The 13,161-nt window shown below is 34.2% G+C and overlaps 3 protein-coding genes across 3 annotated transcripts; 1 reads left to right on the top strand and 2 right to left on the bottom strand.

Annotated features, from left to right (window-relative positions):
- Nucleotides 1-807: 807 nt before the first annotated feature.
- Nucleotides 808-2,941, bottom strand: LOC101244959 (peptide-N4-(N-acetyl-beta-glucosaminyl)asparagine amidase A). The gene has a single exon (XM_004240862.5). It carries the CDS (start codon nt 2,743-2,745, stop codon nt 949-951), a length of 1,797 nt encoding a protein of 598 aa, XP_004240910.1. The 5' UTR covers nt 2,746-2,941; the 3' UTR covers nt 808-948.
- Nucleotides 2,942-6,967: 4,026 nt separating this feature from the next.
- On the bottom strand, nt 6,968-12,695 carry LOC101261924 (probable methyltransferase PMT22). Its single transcript, XM_004241063.5, has 8 exons — nt 11,963-12,695; nt 11,690-11,839; nt 10,980-11,250; nt 10,793-10,903; nt 10,496-10,673; nt 10,174-10,416; nt 9,901-10,095; nt 6,968-9,725 (listed from the first exon to the last, which is right to left on the bottom strand). The coding sequence occupies exons 1-8, from the start codon at nt 12,539-12,541 to the stop codon at nt 9,524-9,526; spliced, it is 1,929 nt and encodes a 642-aa protein (XP_004241111.1). The 5' UTR covers nt 12,542-12,695; the 3' UTR covers nt 6,968-9,523.
- Nucleotides 7,001-8,773, top strand: LOC101262219 (peptide-N4-(N-acetyl-beta-glucosaminyl)asparagine amidase A-like). Its single transcript, XM_004241064.1, has one exon. It carries the CDS (start codon nt 7,001-7,003, stop codon nt 8,771-8,773), a length of 1,773 nt encoding a protein of 590 aa, XP_004241112.1.
- Nucleotides 12,696-13,161: the final 466 nt, after the last annotated feature.

Here is a 13,161-nt window from a genome sequence, read left to right as displayed (position 1 = left end):
ATAATATTATATTTAAAAGTGCATGAATTAATTCGAGAGGTTCTATTTCTTTACCTTTAATCATAAATTTCGAATTCAAGCTTGAAAAAAAAATCCTATTGAAAGTGTCCTCCTAAATAAGTGGCTCAACCTAAATTTAATTGTGGCTTCAATTCGGACTCAATAGTTTTGAATGTCATTTTCATGAATCGGTAATTTCATCGTGTTTAAGTAGTGGTTAGGGTGATTTTGATATTAGAAATGATTTACTAATTGGATAGGGCTTACTTAATAATGGGTGGGTAGTGAGTTGATTTATAAATAATATTAATAAATTAAATTATATCCAATAGTTGAGCGCCAAGTATTTAAAAAAAAATTTAAATAGTTTAAATTTGAAAACGTTAAATAAGTGGTTAATTTTGAACCCAAAGGTGGATGACAAGGGTATTTTGGAGCCAACAAGTGGATGAAAAGAGTATTTTGGAGCCAATAGATGGATGAAGTAGTATTATACCATTTTCAATACTTCAAAGGTATTTAAAGCCCTTTTCGGAACTGAAAATAGATGTGGGCTGTTGATAGCTATTTTGTTCTTTCACACTAACTCACAAGTTGGAGCAAACTCTTATTTGCACCAAGTTGTCCTGAAAATCATTATTTTTAATTTGATTGATTTATCTATATATACATTGAAAAGATAAATAACTAGATCAAAATCTAAAGTCGAGTAAATCTGCTTTATTTTGGTAATGTAAATAGCAATATCTTACTTGTAAGACTTTTATGTTCAAATCCTGATGACATCCAAAACCTCAAAATCCCATATGCGCCTTCAAATTAGTTATATATAAAAAAAGAAAAAACCAAAAATATCGAATTTGCTCTAATGCTACAGAGTACACAGACAGATCTCCCGGTAGGAGAGCATTATTTATTTAACAAGAAAGTATACTTGTAAAAGGTGTGTTACATAGCAGAAACCGAAGGAAACTTTGAGTAGGTTGCAGTATCGTGTACAAGTTTGCCATTAGCAGCTGCAATTTCACGAGAATAGGTGCTAGCTTCACCATTATACGAATAACTCTGTTCCGTCGTTGCTCCACCTTGTAGAACAATGCGATCTTTAACAGACATCCACCCTTTGCATTTTTGCCCATTTTTCAAACGGCTTGAGTAAGAATGTGAATGTCCGTTACTCCAATTCTTCTCCTCATTCCGTTCATGTTCTAATTCAGAATGCATGATGATTGTACCATCTTCTCTTGATGGCTTCCAAGTCTTGGTGGTTATAGTTAGAGGATATTCCCGCTTCATACTTGTATGAGAAATCTTCGTACCTGTTTCAGAGACTACACTTATTTCAATCTCTTCTTCCACTTTTTGCTCTACTTTTTTTTCAGTTCCCTTGTTATCAAACTTTATCTCGTTCTTGAACTTGAGTTCTCGTGAAATTTTAGTTGTCAAATTGCCTGCTGACGAATTCACCCACCCGTCATACTTGCTCTTCCTCTTCAACTCAACTTCATATGATCCATCCAGCCCCTTAAAGCTTGAAGACCGCTCCATCTCGTAATCTGGAATTCCATAGTCAACAACTTCACCCTGCACTTCACAATCACTAGTGCATTGTTTATCTATCCAAAGGTGCATATTCGCATCCAGAAGCCAGAAAGGGAGACTATCCAGCACCTTAAACCCCATAAAATGGGATTTACCATCAAGTAAATCCCCCAAAAATGGTGTTATATCGATGTCGTAAGAAGGATGATCAAAAGCCCCAATTGAAACAATTGGATCCCAGTAAAGGGGATTAATTCCACCTGGGTAAATTACAGGAAATGGAACCACAGATCCTACCAAATTCCTGTCGATATTCAACAAAACTTCCCTGTACGATCCATGGCCTCTCTGGCTAGTCAAATTATTTGCCCGTATGTAAGAATCAGGGGGATTTGAGTACCAAAACTCATCCAATCCATGAAATGACACGCAAATTTCCATGACAGCTCTGTAGGTGTTCTTCGGTATGATAACACTCTTCCCCTTCAATTCCGAATCACTCCGAATTCGAAACCAAAATCCTTCACCTCTATTATAACCCGAAATCGGAATTATCAAATCTGCTGGTTTTTCGTACAAACTCATTGAATTATCCACAAACACATCATCTACCATTCTCACTTTCCGATTGTTTCTAGTAGCTGATAACGGCACATTCATTTCCTCAATATAATAGTATAAGATAGTAAGATTAACATAATAAGCACCTGTATAAACATCGTTGACAATATTTTCCATCATCACAGAAAGAGAAATATCCTGTTTGGCAAGGAGGGACGAGTACCTGGTAACATCCTTAGTAACAGTCCAGAAACCACCGCTTTCAGTAGGCTCCGCGGTGCTGGTACGTAAGAGATCGGCACCGTCAAGCCAAACGGCAGCGATACGATCATACTGTACTCCGTTAGAAGAGGCGTTGAATTGAAGAGCAACATGGTTCCAAGAGCAATTCTCCGGCGGCGCGTAAGCGACGGAGACAGGTGGAAGACCGATAGTATCTCCGAAGTGATGAGAGAGAATTGGAAGAGTGCAGGAAGGAGTGAGATTAGCGAAAGGCAAAGGACGATTTATTTCTAAGTATTTTTGTTGAAAGTAACCATGTCTGATGAAGTGAGAAGGGTGCTGAAGGGAAGAACAAATTGGAGCATTAATAAAATTGATTATTATTACAATTAGGAAGAAGAACAGTTGGAGATTTGACATGATTTTAGATGGAAGAGAATTAATTAATTATGAAAAAACTGGAAGTAGCTTATCCTTCTAACGACAAGTTTGAACAAAGGCAAGTCGATAGAATCGATGATTGTTTAAAAACTAAATCGGAGCCGTACACTTAAGCTCTTCTTTTTAAAAATAAATAAATAAATTTGAGCCTTTGATTAGAGTCAAAAAATGTATATGACTAATCTCAGCATTCAGTTGGTTATTTTAAATATTAAATATTAAGCATACTAATTATTTTATTATTTTACTTGCATGACCAAGTTGTGTTTGGTACAGAGAAAAATGTAACACCCCTTCTTTTTATTTACTTCAAAAATATTCTTGAACTATTGAAAACAATTCATATATTACGAGGAATGCAACAACAAGAAGTTCAGTAAACTCAAGGACTACAACAATCTCTAGCTGAAGCAATCAGCAATGCAACATCAAGAAGAACAATTGCAGTATTAGAGAAAAGGGTAATCGTATGAAATGGGTGAGAGTTGTATTAGATAAACGAGTGAAATTGTATCTGTTAAGAAAAATAAGGGCAAAATTAAGTTTTTTGAGTCTATGTGGATGTGGAGGTGAGAGTTGTTTGGTGCTTATATGACATTCTGATGGTGTCTATATGGCGTCCACATGACACACACCTCTGTTAATAGTAAATGTAAATGTGACCTAATACTTTGACGGAAGGGTATTTTCGAGCCAGAAAATAGTTTAAGCGTAAATGTGAGTTATTTTCTATAGTTAAATGGTATTTTTGAGCTTTTTCCATTTTATTTATTTATTGTTGATTCAATATATAATAAAGGCCTAAATCATATACAGACCCCTAAAGTTGTCTGCATATTTCACTTAAACACCTCAACTTATTATTGTACTTATTCAATAACTTATTTGTTCAAAAGTAATTCCTATTTAGTAAAAAATAATAACCTGGCAAAAAAGGTGTATTCCACACTCTTTAAGCACGTAAAGATATTAAAATTAACATTAAGTTTTTCCTTTTCCACTTAAACACTTATATTAATGGATAATATAATAATAATAATTAATAAACAAAAAAAGGAAGAAACATCTTGTGCAAGATGCAACTGTTCATCATCTCTCTCACTCTCTTCAATTCTTCTCGTGTTTTTTCTTTCTTTTCTATGATAATTTAATTAAAATCTTAATTATTTAAGCAAAACTCTATTTTTTATGATATTCCAGTGAAGCAATTGACTGTAACTTTTTGTAAAAATCTATTATTATTTTTTGTATTGTGATAAATGATTATTAATGAGAAGACGATAAAGATAATGGGTAGAAGGTTTTAATGCTATTGGAATGAAATGTAAATAAAGAATTAGCTTAGATGGACAATAATGATATATTATCGACGACGATAAAAGTAAAATAAATCGATGAAAAAGAATTAAAAAGGGAATGGAGGCGCAGAGGACTAAAAAGGGAATGGAAAAGAAGAAGAAACAATGAGAATTTGATAGTTTACAGGCGGACGACGTCAATTAATGAACAGAAAAATAAGTTACAATGGAGAAGAAGAAGAAGAAGAAAGGTAGGTGGAGGTTGGGTTAATTTTAAAAATAATTTGTTATTTTTTAAATTGCTTTTTGATTATTTTAAAAAGATTATTGAATAAGTTAAATTAATTGCCACGTGTCATCGTTTTTGTGGTCCATTTGTTATGTATAAGCGAGATGCATGCATATTTTTATTGATTCCCAATTGGTGTTAAATAGGTATAAATTTATTAAGATTTAAGAGGTCGTTTGGTACAAAGATCATAACGCATGGATTATTAATGTTGAGATTAGTAATGTAGGAATAAGTAGTGCAGAGATTAGTAATGCATAATTTATTTTTATCATGTGTTTCGTTCATTTTTTCCCGCCTCATCTTTTGTTTGGATTATAGCTCTAAATAGCTTCTTTCCAAATATACCCGTGAATTATTATATAATTGGATCAAGGTATATAATTGTTGGACAATATTATTTTTCATAACCTTCTAACTAGCTATGGGAAGAAAAGTTTAGTTGTCTTGTTTGTTATTTTTTTAACTTGAATTATTTGAGGATAAATAATTGTCATCTTAATAAATTGATCACTCACAAAAGATCATTTTTCAATTAAAAAAAGATAAACCATCTACTTTTAAAATCGAAAAAACGATCAACACTGGTAAATTTGATAAACCATCTACGTGTACATATAAAACTGCAAGGTTTAGTTTTAATATGTATGTACATTTTTTTAAAGCAAATATACACACACACACACAAAAACAAACAAACAAACAAACACACATTCAATTTAGGTCACAAACTTCATATACAAATATATAACTCACATTTCAAATTTGTATTAATTTGTATTGAATTTATTAGTAACGCTCTCTACATAATTTGTAAGCTAATTTATTTAAATAAACTTACTAGTAGAAATATAAATCATAAAATCAAGAAATACACAAAATAATTAAAATAATTTGAGAGATATTTTTGTCTTTACATAGCTTATCCCATGGTATTATATCCTATGTATTAATAATACCTCCAAATGGAAGGTATTAGTAATACATCTTATAATACCATGTTGGAGGTATAACTAATTCATGGATTAGTTATACATAAATTCAAATTCCTACCAAACATGGTACTAAATAATACCTTACATAATTCATAGACTATTTCTTCTAATGCAGTCTACCAAACAATCCCTAAGTGTTCAGCAGGTATAATAATAAGTTGAGGTGTCTAAGTGAAATATGCAAATAACTTTAGGGAATCATATATGATTTAAGCCTATAATAAATATAATAAATTATAGTTGAAGATGAAATGATAAAAATGAATAATAGAGTATCAGGAGAGATATCTCGCTTTCTTTTTAAAGAAAAGTTCAAACTCATTGATATAGTGAGTTTATTATGATCTATAACACTTATCAATGTTTGAATTATAAGTATAGTCATTTTTGTAAGTTACTTGAAGAAATAATTGGTATACTAGTTAACCATTTCATGTCTATTAAATGGTAGAGTCTCAAACATACTTTTTCTGTCTCTAATTATTTATTTATTAGTTATTTTTATATACTTGTCTATTTTGACAAATAAAAAAAGGATAATTTTTTTACTTCTTGAAAATTTTAAATTTTATTTCATTCGTTTCTTGATTAATAAAGATAAAATGATAAAGTCACTATATAAATTATTATTTTCTAATTGACATATCAATTTAAAAGTAAATAAATAATTAAAAAATTTCAAAAAAAAAGTACTCTTTTTATTTGAGAACATCTTGAGATTGAGATGAAAGAAGACAAAAAAAACTTTAGAAAAGTGAGAATAATTCAAAAAATATCAGTGTAGTTAAGTAGTTGAGTACCACGACATTTTTTAATATGCCATTTATGAACATACGGCTCTAGTAAGTACCACAATCATAATTGTTTACACATTTCTCCATCGACGAAAACTGCCACATTCAAGTTATTTAAAAAAATATGGCCAAGTATTCAATGCAAAAAACACGTAAAATATTGAATGCTGACAGGTATTATTTTTAAATCTGTTTTACTTAATATGAAATTTGAAAACATCATGAAAATTTTAAATATATAATTTTAAATTAGAAATATTTTAAATATGTTAAAATATCTTTTATTTTAATAATATTTAACACATAGAAATTATTAGTTTCCTCTTTAAACTATTGACAGTATTATAAATATTTTTTATATAACCGACTAAATTTAAAAGCACTTTTAATTTGTCACATCAAATAACAACTAAATCACAAACTCTCTTGGAACATAAACTCTCCTAGAAAAGAATTGGAAAAATCGTTAAAATTAAAACACTTTTGAACTTAGCAAGAAAAAAATAATTTTAAAAATTATTACTTTCTTTATTTAAAAAAAGTAATCTTATTTCTTTTTTAATATGTTTAAAACAATGATACTTCTTTTTTGTAACACTTTAATTTTAATTTTTCACGTAATATATTTAAGATCACAAAATTAAAAAATATTTTTATATGTTTGACATAACTTTGAACATTACACGTTTAATATTTTTCTACTATTTAAATTTAAAAGAATTTGGGCAACTTTTTGCAAGACGTTTTGGTCAGTCAACACTACACATGGGACCCCAGCTTTATGCGCTCACTCCCTTAAATGCATCCAATCACCAAAGTTCAAAAAAATAAAAAACGAGTGAATTTCTTCCTCCTCTCATGGCGATTCTCATCTTCTTCTTCATCACTATCAGCTTTATTGCTCCATCTTCATCTTCTTTACCTGAACACCATTTTCACTTTACCAAAACTGGTCTTCGCCACAACACTTCATCGCAGCCACAGCAATACATAGAAATCAGTCGTCCATTGTCATTCACAAATCTCCCTCCTTCTTGTACTTTTCATATCCTTACTCATGATTTCGCCTATACCATGGGTCTCCCGCCGGTCTCTGCTTCTTACTCTCCTCCGGCCAATTGCTCCTGGACTCATGTGGCTCTTCAGTTTAATGTTTCTTCTAAAGGAGAGCAATACGATCGAATCGCCGCCATTTGGCTTGATGGCGCCGAGCTCCTCCGTACCAGCACCGCTGAGCCTACCGATGACGGTATTTTCTGGACTGTAACGAAGGATGTTACCAGGTACTCCTCCATCCTGGTCAACGAGAATATATCTCTTTCTGTCATGATGGAAAATCTGGTCAACGATGTTTATACCGGTGTTTATCAGGTTAATATTAGTTTCCTCTACTATAATAGTAAGAAAATGGATGTTTCGTTATCGAACAGTTATAATCGGAAAATGAAGCCGGATAATGAGATTGAAAAACCGGCAGATATGATAATACCAATATCGGGAAATGGAAGTGAAGGATTTTGGTTTCGAATTATGAATGAATCAGATCTGCATGGGCAGAGTGTTATTATTCCGAAAAATACATACAAAGCTGTGATTGAGATTTACGTATCATCACACGGGTATGATGAGTTTTGGTACACGAATCCGCCTGATTCATACATACAAATGAATAATTTAACTACTAAGAGAGGCCATGGATCGTACAGGGAAGTTTTGGTGAATATAGATAGGATGTTGGTTGGATCTGTAATTCCATTTCCTGTTATTTTCACTGGCGGAATTAATCCTATGTACTGGGGACCACTAGTTTCGATTGGGGCATTTGATCTTCCTTCGTATGACATTGATTTAACACCATATTTGGGGCTTTTACTCGACCGTCAAGCTCATTTTCTAGAGCTTGGGGTGAATGACAGTATCCCATTCTGGCTTGTGGGTGCTAATTTGCACCTGTGGGTGGATAACAATTGTGTATTGCCTTGTGAAGTGCAGGCTAAAGTTATTGATTTCGGTACCCCTAAGTTTAACATTGAGCGATCTTCGAGTTTTCTAGGCCTGGATGGATCATTTGAGGTTGAGATTAAGAGGAAGAGTGAGATTTCTTATTGGGTGAACTCAACAACAGGAAAATTGACTACTATAATCAAGCGAGAATTGAAGTTCAAGAACGAAATGAACTTTTATCTAAGCGGAACTGAGAAAAAGATTAAGCAAAAAGTGGAGGAAGAGATTGAAGTTAGCGTATTGTCTAATAGTGGTGGCACGATCTCTAAAACCAAAGTGAAGAGGAAGTTTCCGCTTACTATAACATCTAAGACTATATCATCAATGGAGAATGATACGACCTTGATGCTTTCTGATTTGGATCATGAATGGAAGGAGAAGAAGAAGTTGGATGGAGGTCCTTCAACCTCATTGAAAAATCGGCAGCAATGCAATGGATGGGTGGTTGTTCAAGGTCGCAATGTTTTACATGGTGGGGCAACCACTCAACAAACTTATTCTTACGACAATGAAGCTGATTGCTATTCTCGAACCGTTTCAGCTGCCAATGGCAAGCTTATGAATGACACTGCAAACATTCTTTGTGCAGCAGCTCCTTTGAAGTTTGGTTCATTTTCTGCTTTGTGACACCCTCGTTTGAAGAATACATTCTTGTCCTACGAGAGCATCCCGTGTGTAACACTACAGGAATTTCTTGCCTATGTGGTTTGCCTGTACAATTTATGTTTTTGTGTCAAAGGTGCATGCTTCCATAAGGATGTCAAGTGTTCTAGCTAGGAAATGAACTGTGTTTTTGATAATTTGCTTGATGTAATTCTTTTTTTTGTCTTTGTTTTTGATATGAACCCGAGTTTTGAGCCTTCATCTTGCAACTCTCTTTTCATAATGAGCTTAGAATAATGGTTTAAAAAAAATAAACCGCTGTCTCAAATAATTGTGATTGGTTATATGAATTTTCACTTCTTTATTTGAGGATCAACTCATATCATCATCATACTAGATAAAATTTTAAGGGGAAAATTTCTTTAGTTTATAACAAGAATAAGTTTGCTTTAAACAGTTGGTGGATTTATCAGTTGCTGTACCATTAGCATTCTGCGATGGTGCAAGTGGTTTTTTTTTGGTTGCCAATATATGTTGCACAAAAATCTAAAATTACATCAAAAGTACTAAGCGTCTCAAAAAATCCACAAGCTTTCGAATTTTTTTTTTGTATTCATTTCAATACTTCCTTGAGGGGAAATGAATGAATCAACAGGATACATTCAGAGGAAAATATGCTATAAATTGTTGAGAACTATATATATGTCTACTTTTCTTCCTCTCCACTCATAAACTGGAGATATCACTGTAAAATATACAAAACTGCTTGGACCTTCATTCCCTTGCAATGTCTTTGGGGCGCCAAAAGTCTTTCTTACCAACAAGAAATTGATGCTGATACAGAGTAACTGACCAATGAAGTGAACGTAGAATCGAGCCTAGTTGTTTAATCATCTGCAGAGTATCTTGAACTAAAATGTATCCACCTGGTCTCACTATTCTGTCCATCTCCACAGCGACATCCACTAGATCACATCTGCAGAAGAGAAAAACATACTAAAAGTTCATCCAAAGAGACATGTGCAGACGCCTCTAAATATACTGATGATTCTTGTGAAAGAAAATAGAGCTAGAATTACTGCAAGCGCCATCTTATATTATTCCGATTAATAAATAATCAAACTATAGTAACCGGGAAGTAGAGACTGAACCTTTGACTAAAATTTCCAAAGAGGAAGCTGGAATGTAGAAGATCATATGTCCGAGGATAGGTATTAAAGGACTCGCACCAGTCATGGTATGTTCCAACCAAGCCCCTATCAAATATTATAGGTAGAGTATCTGGTCCACTGATAGGAACAACATTCATTACCCACAGGGATCGATCAATCAGTGCTGTAGCAAGTCTGTTTTAATATAGGAGTACCGGTAAGACAATGAGCAGAGCAAGGAAGCAGAAAAGTTAAAAAGTAAATTTTTCTTACCCTCCATAGCCTGCATTCATGTCCATCACATTCCTCACACTTGACCAATTTATAGCAAGGCTTCCTAAGTACACATCTGATACCAATGATGCCCAGTGTCTTGTATCCTGGTTGAATGTTTCTTCAGCATCTGTTTCTAGCGATAGACTTAGAGGTTTCGTGTTAAGCCTCTGAGGCCAGGGTGCAGGCCACTTGTAGCTACTCGAGGCTAGTGGTAGAAGGCAGTTGTCAAGTGGTGTGTACCTACATATTGGATGTGAAAGTTATGATGATTCGAATGAAGATATAGATGATTATTGTGATTAAAGTGTTTCAAGCGTACCAGGAACTATTCAGCCTATTCTTCTTCTGGTCACACATCGGGGGAATATTTTCTTTGCGATTCTCATAGCAGGAAGATGAATCTGATTTTTGATATATAACTAGCCCGACTCTACCTCTTTTAAAGAAGGTCCTTGCCACCATCTTCCAGCACATTGCTTCAGTCAGATTAACCATAACTGCAACAACAAGACCGAAAATTATGTGCTACCACGCATAACAAAAAACTCACTTCCAAATTATATCGAGAGTATTAGTAAATGTTAATTCATAGAACTAAGCATCGATGATTTGGAACCTTTCCAGACATTCTTATGTCCTTCATCCTTCTTATAAACTGGCGTTGCAGACCATATGAAGTACCCTCCCGGCCTAAGAATCCTGTTGAGCTCCATCAGTGGTCTTCCTCCTGCAGTTCTCAATTAGTTACCATATCGACAATGTAGCTAGTAGAAGGACTAGAAAATCTGAGAATAGCGACTCACCATCTGCATGCCAATGAACCCTGCATCTTGCGCAATGAATCATATCATATACATTGTCTGGAAATGCAAGTTTTTTAGTTGCAATGACTGAGAGAGTAGCAGGGATTCCACGCTCGAGGGCAAACTGTATCTGAGCCTCGTGTTCATCCTTTGGAGCAAATGACATAGTAATGACATTTTTATCCAGCAAATAACCACCAAAGCTAGCAACACCACATCCAACATCTAAAAGGACCCTTATACTCTTTCCCCATTGAATCGTTGGAAAAGTCTGAATAAAACACAACAAGGAACTCAGATAAAACAGATCATAAAACACTAATACTGCGGGGATGTTTATCAATCTCCAGCTGAAAACAAACTGTTCAATTGAAAAGAAAAAAACTGTCAAACTACTAAATAATCCCATGATTTAGTCAGAAACAATGATGTCATAGATAGATCCCAACTAAGAGAATCAATGGAAAATGTGATCTACATCAGACAATAACCTGCATGTACACATTACAAATACTATAATTTGGCATGGAATTATATTGGTTTGACACGTCTAGAAGTCCTCTCTTGAAAGCACAAGATATCTCTACCTAATATCCAATAAACATGCAATCAGAGGAGCTACGGCAACACAGTTCAACAGGAATGGACATACATTATACATGACTATTGCGTGTGATGAAGGAAAAGAATGCTACAAATAGATACAGTACCTCTTCAATGAATTCGATATAGTGATTCACTCCATCTCTGAACTGTGTTCCACCACCAGGGAAAACAAAATAATCGCCCGACTTTTTAACCCAATTCTGGTCCTTCTTATATTCCACAAGCTTAGGATGAGGAACATTATCATACCATATCTATTTCAGAAAGAAAAAAAAAGAAAAGAAGATCAGGCATAGCTATTTCTATTACGAGCAGAACAAAATGGTATCATGAATTGAAAACACAAAATCTTACCACCAAAGAAGGGAAAATCTCACCATATCCCTACTCTTAGGCCACGGAAGGGGCAACTTATAACCTTTCGGCAATGGAACCAAACATCTAGGACTAGGAACAGGGCAATGCCTTTCCCTATGCTCCATATGCCTTCTCGATTTTATTTTTTTGATTGCCTTCCAGTTATCAAGGCATGGTATGTAATCAACCGCCAGGGGACCTGGACATAGCTTCCAATGATAAGAGAACGTTTCCAACTCATCCCTGATGGCCGTGTCAGTCAGCTCAGGGTTAATCTTAAGCGGAACATTAGACGTCTCAGGGTCAATCCTGACATTATTCAACAGGGACTCACGATTGATGCTAGTATTATTGTTTTCATCAGATTGGTGTAGATTAGTTGAATTTGAAGTAGTGATAGTGTTAGGATTAAACTCCGGGACTGATTTGATTAGAGCGGCGCGTTGAGCAAAGTCGATGGCAGCGAAAATGGGTGATTTCTGGGAGTTAGAAATGAGGAGGAAAGTTACGAAGATTAGTAAAAGGAATAAAGAGAAGATGAATGGATACTTGCGTTGTTTGAACATATCTTGCATTGAAGACGATGATGATATAGCCATTTGGGATTCAAATTTTTTATTTTGTTGTATTTGTTAGCTCTGAATGGAAGAAAAAAAAAAGAGTGAAAAATGCAATGGTGTAAACAGCGAAACTGATGGTGATGAATTGGAGAACTGTTGAAGTTTGAAATGTGGTTAAGAGATTACAAGGATCTGGGTGTAGTGGGGGCCACACAAAGGAGGGAAATCTGGTTAACTAATTTTGGAATTATTGTTTTCATTACCAGGCCAGGTTATTAATTAGTATAATTAATTAATACTAACACCAAAATAATTTTAAGGAAAAATCACACCATAAAAAAAATAGGAAACTTTCACATATAGTCACTATAAAATAATTAATTACTCTCCATAGCTATAGTTTGATAATTACAATTTGTAGCTACATGTTATTTGGAGGAAAGATGCGAGCGAGACCGGGAGAGAGGGGGAAAAGAGTGGAGAAAGGTGAATTGTATATGTATATTGGTTAGATAATTGTATATTATACATATTTAATTGTATATAGGGCAAGAGATATTGTGAATGGGAGGAGAGAGGCGAGCGAGATTGGGAGAGGGAGGAGAGAGGCGAGCGATATCGAGAGAGGGAGGAGAGAGGTGAGCGAGAGAGGACAGAGA

The sequence above is a fragment of the Solanum lycopersicum genome, chromosome 6 (assembly GCF_036512215.1).
Source record: "Solanum lycopersicum chromosome 6, SLM_r2.1".
In the NCBI taxonomy this organism is placed as follows: Eukaryota; Viridiplantae; Streptophyta; class Magnoliopsida; order Solanales; family Solanaceae; genus Solanum; species Solanum lycopersicum.
Note: the sequence above shows the minus strand (reverse complement) of the source record. Positions and strands in the feature narration are given on the sequence as shown.